The following is a 2,500-nucleotide window of genomic DNA, read 5'->3' as shown; positions in this document are numbered from 1 at the left end:
TGATTCAGGTTCTATTTTAGTCAAGTCCAACCATTCGCGGTGAAAACTCCACTGTGGTGTAGAGCTTTCGCAATCTTGTGAATAGTGTGAATAGCGAGCTGATTGACGTTTACTCCACTGCCTTCTGGAAGTTTGAATATCAGAAGGGGTTTTTCCTTTCTTGTTCCTCAGGTTGATATTGCATCCGGATTCATTTAACATTTGTGAAGTGTCAGAAAATCCGTAATGAGCGCATTGATGAAGAGGCGTATTACCCAACTGGCCTTGAATATTTGCATCCGCCTTGTTTTCAAGAAATAGCTTGACGAGTGGTTCGCCCATCCTCCTCCTGACTGCTTTCTGTAGAGGTGTTTCTCCCTGCAGGTTTACAATATTCGCATCCGCCTTGTCTTCAAGCAATAGCTTGACGACAGGTAAATCCTCAAGCATGACTGCTTTATGTAGAGGTGTTTCTCCCTCCTGGTCTTGAATATTTGCATCCGCTTTGTTTACAAGCAATAGCTTGACGAGTGGTTCGCTCGTCCTCCTCCTCCTGACTGCTTTATGTAGAAGTGTTTCTCCCTCCTGGTCTTGAATATTGGCATCCGCCTTGTTTTCAAGCAATAGCTTGACGACAGGTAAATTCTCAAGCATGACTGCTTTATGTAGAGGTGTTTCTCCCTCCTGGTCTCCAATATTTGCGTCCGCTTTGTTTACAAGCAATAGCTTGACGAGTGGTTCGCTCCTCCTCCAACTCCTGACTAATTTGTGTAGAGATGTTTCTTCCCGCAGGTTTACAATATTCGCATCCGCCTCGTCTTCAAGTAATTGCTTGGCGACACGTGAATCGTCAAGCATGGCTGCTTTATGTAGAGGTGTTTCCCCCTGCTGGTCTTGAATATTTGCATCCGCCTTGTTTTCAAGCAATAGCTTGACGAGTGGTTCGCTTGTCCTCCTCCTCCTGACTGCTTTATGTAGAGATGTTTCTCCCCGCAGGTTTACAATATTCGCATCCGCCTTGTCTTCAAGCAATAGCTTGACGACAGGTAAATCCTCAAGCATGGCTGCTTTATGTAGAGGTGTTTCTCTCTCCTGGTCTCGAATATTTGCGTCCGCTTTGTTTTCAAGAAATAGCTTGACGAGTGGTTCGCTCCTCCTCCTGACTGCTTTATGTAGAGGTGTTTCTCCCTCCTGGTCTTGAATATTGGCATCCGCCTTGTTTTCAAGCAATAGCTTGACGAGAGGTAAATCCTCAAGCATGGCTGCTTTATGTAGAGGTGTTTCTCTCTTCTGGTCTCGAATATTTGCGTCCGCTTTGTTTTCAAGAAATAGCTTGACGAGTGGTTCGCTCCTCCTCCTGACTGCTTTATGTAGAGGTGTTTCTCCCCACAGGTTTACAATATTCGCATCCGCCTTGTCTTCAAGCAATAGCTTGACGACAGGTAAATCCTCAAGCATGACTGCGTTATGTAGAGGCGTATTTCCAAACTGGTCTTGAATATTTGCATCCGCCTTGTTTTCAATCAATAGCTTGACGAGAGGTAAATCCTCAAGCATGGTTGCTTTATGTAGAGGTGTTTCTCCCCACAGGTCTCGAATATTCGCATCCGCCTTGTTTTCAAGTAATAGCTTGACGACAGGTAAATCCTCAAGCATGGCTGCTTTATGTAGAGGTGTTCTTCCCCGCAGGTCTTCAATATGTGCGTCCGCTTTGTTTTCAAGCAATAGCTTGACGAGTGGTACGTTCTTCTGCATGACTGCTTTATAAAGAGGAGTTTTCCCCCACTGATCCCTAATATTTGCATCAGTTCCATGTTCCAAAAGCAGTCTAGCCACCATATAATTATTGCTAGAAGCTGCAAAAACCAAAGGTCCCTCTTTATCTGGGACTGTTTGAGCATTTACGTCTGCCCCAAGATCAATCAGGGTCTTGATTAACACACCAGAGGACATCGGGCTCGCCAACAGCAATGGTGTGATGTTGCTCTTTGCAGCGACATTGACATCAATACCATCATTCAAAACGAGCTCAATCACCTTTTCTACATTACCGCTCTTGGCGCACGAGTGCAGCTCATTTAGTGTTTTGTCAATCTCAACCAAACTTCGGTACAGTGTTTCAATATCAGCATGACCTGGTTTTCTGTAATCAAGGGCTGATAGAATATCAACTGCTGATTTGCCATGGAAAATGGACGCGTTATTACTTACTGTTTCGCATTTCATTTCCTCCACAAAGTTCTCTAGAAAGGTACTTGCTTTATAAACACTGTCATAGTCTCCTTGTAAGACAACTGCTTGAAGTACATTAAATCCCGAATGGCTGTCCGTACGCAAAAAAGCCCTCTTTGCGAATGTCCTAAGACTCAGCTGCAACAAAATGTGTTAAACATCGATTAACTTGGTTACGATAGTACTACGCCACGGATAACGACGCCTACGCAAGCCTGCCTCTTGAATGACATGTATACTTTTTATAACCACCCCCCCCCCCTCTTCTCCTTTAAGACAACCATTTTTA

General features: G+C 44.4%; 1 protein-coding gene across 1 annotated transcript in view; it reads right to left on the bottom strand.

The window, feature by feature from the left end:
* The window catches only part of LOC137984540 (ankyrin-1-like), a 13,186-nt gene that overhangs the window by 267 nt on the left and 10,419 nt on the right, over positions 1-2,500 (bottom strand). The window contains exon 3 of the mRNA XM_068831707.1: positions 1-2,349. This exon is cut by the window's left edge and continues 267 nt beyond it. Coding sequence (XP_068687808.1) covers positions 1-2,205 — 2,205 coding nt within the window. The 5' untranslated portion in view covers positions 2,206-2,349. The remainder of the gene's footprint in view (positions 2,350-2,500) is intronic.

Source organism: Montipora foliosa, chromosome 14 (genome assembly GCF_036669935.1).
Source record: "Montipora foliosa isolate CH-2021 chromosome 14, ASM3666993v2, whole genome shotgun sequence".
NCBI classification, from domain to species: domain Eukaryota; kingdom Metazoa; phylum Cnidaria; class Anthozoa; order Scleractinia; family Acroporidae; genus Montipora; species Montipora foliosa.
The sequence above is the reverse complement of the archived record's forward strand: the minus strand, read 5'-3'. Positions and strand labels throughout refer to the sequence as shown.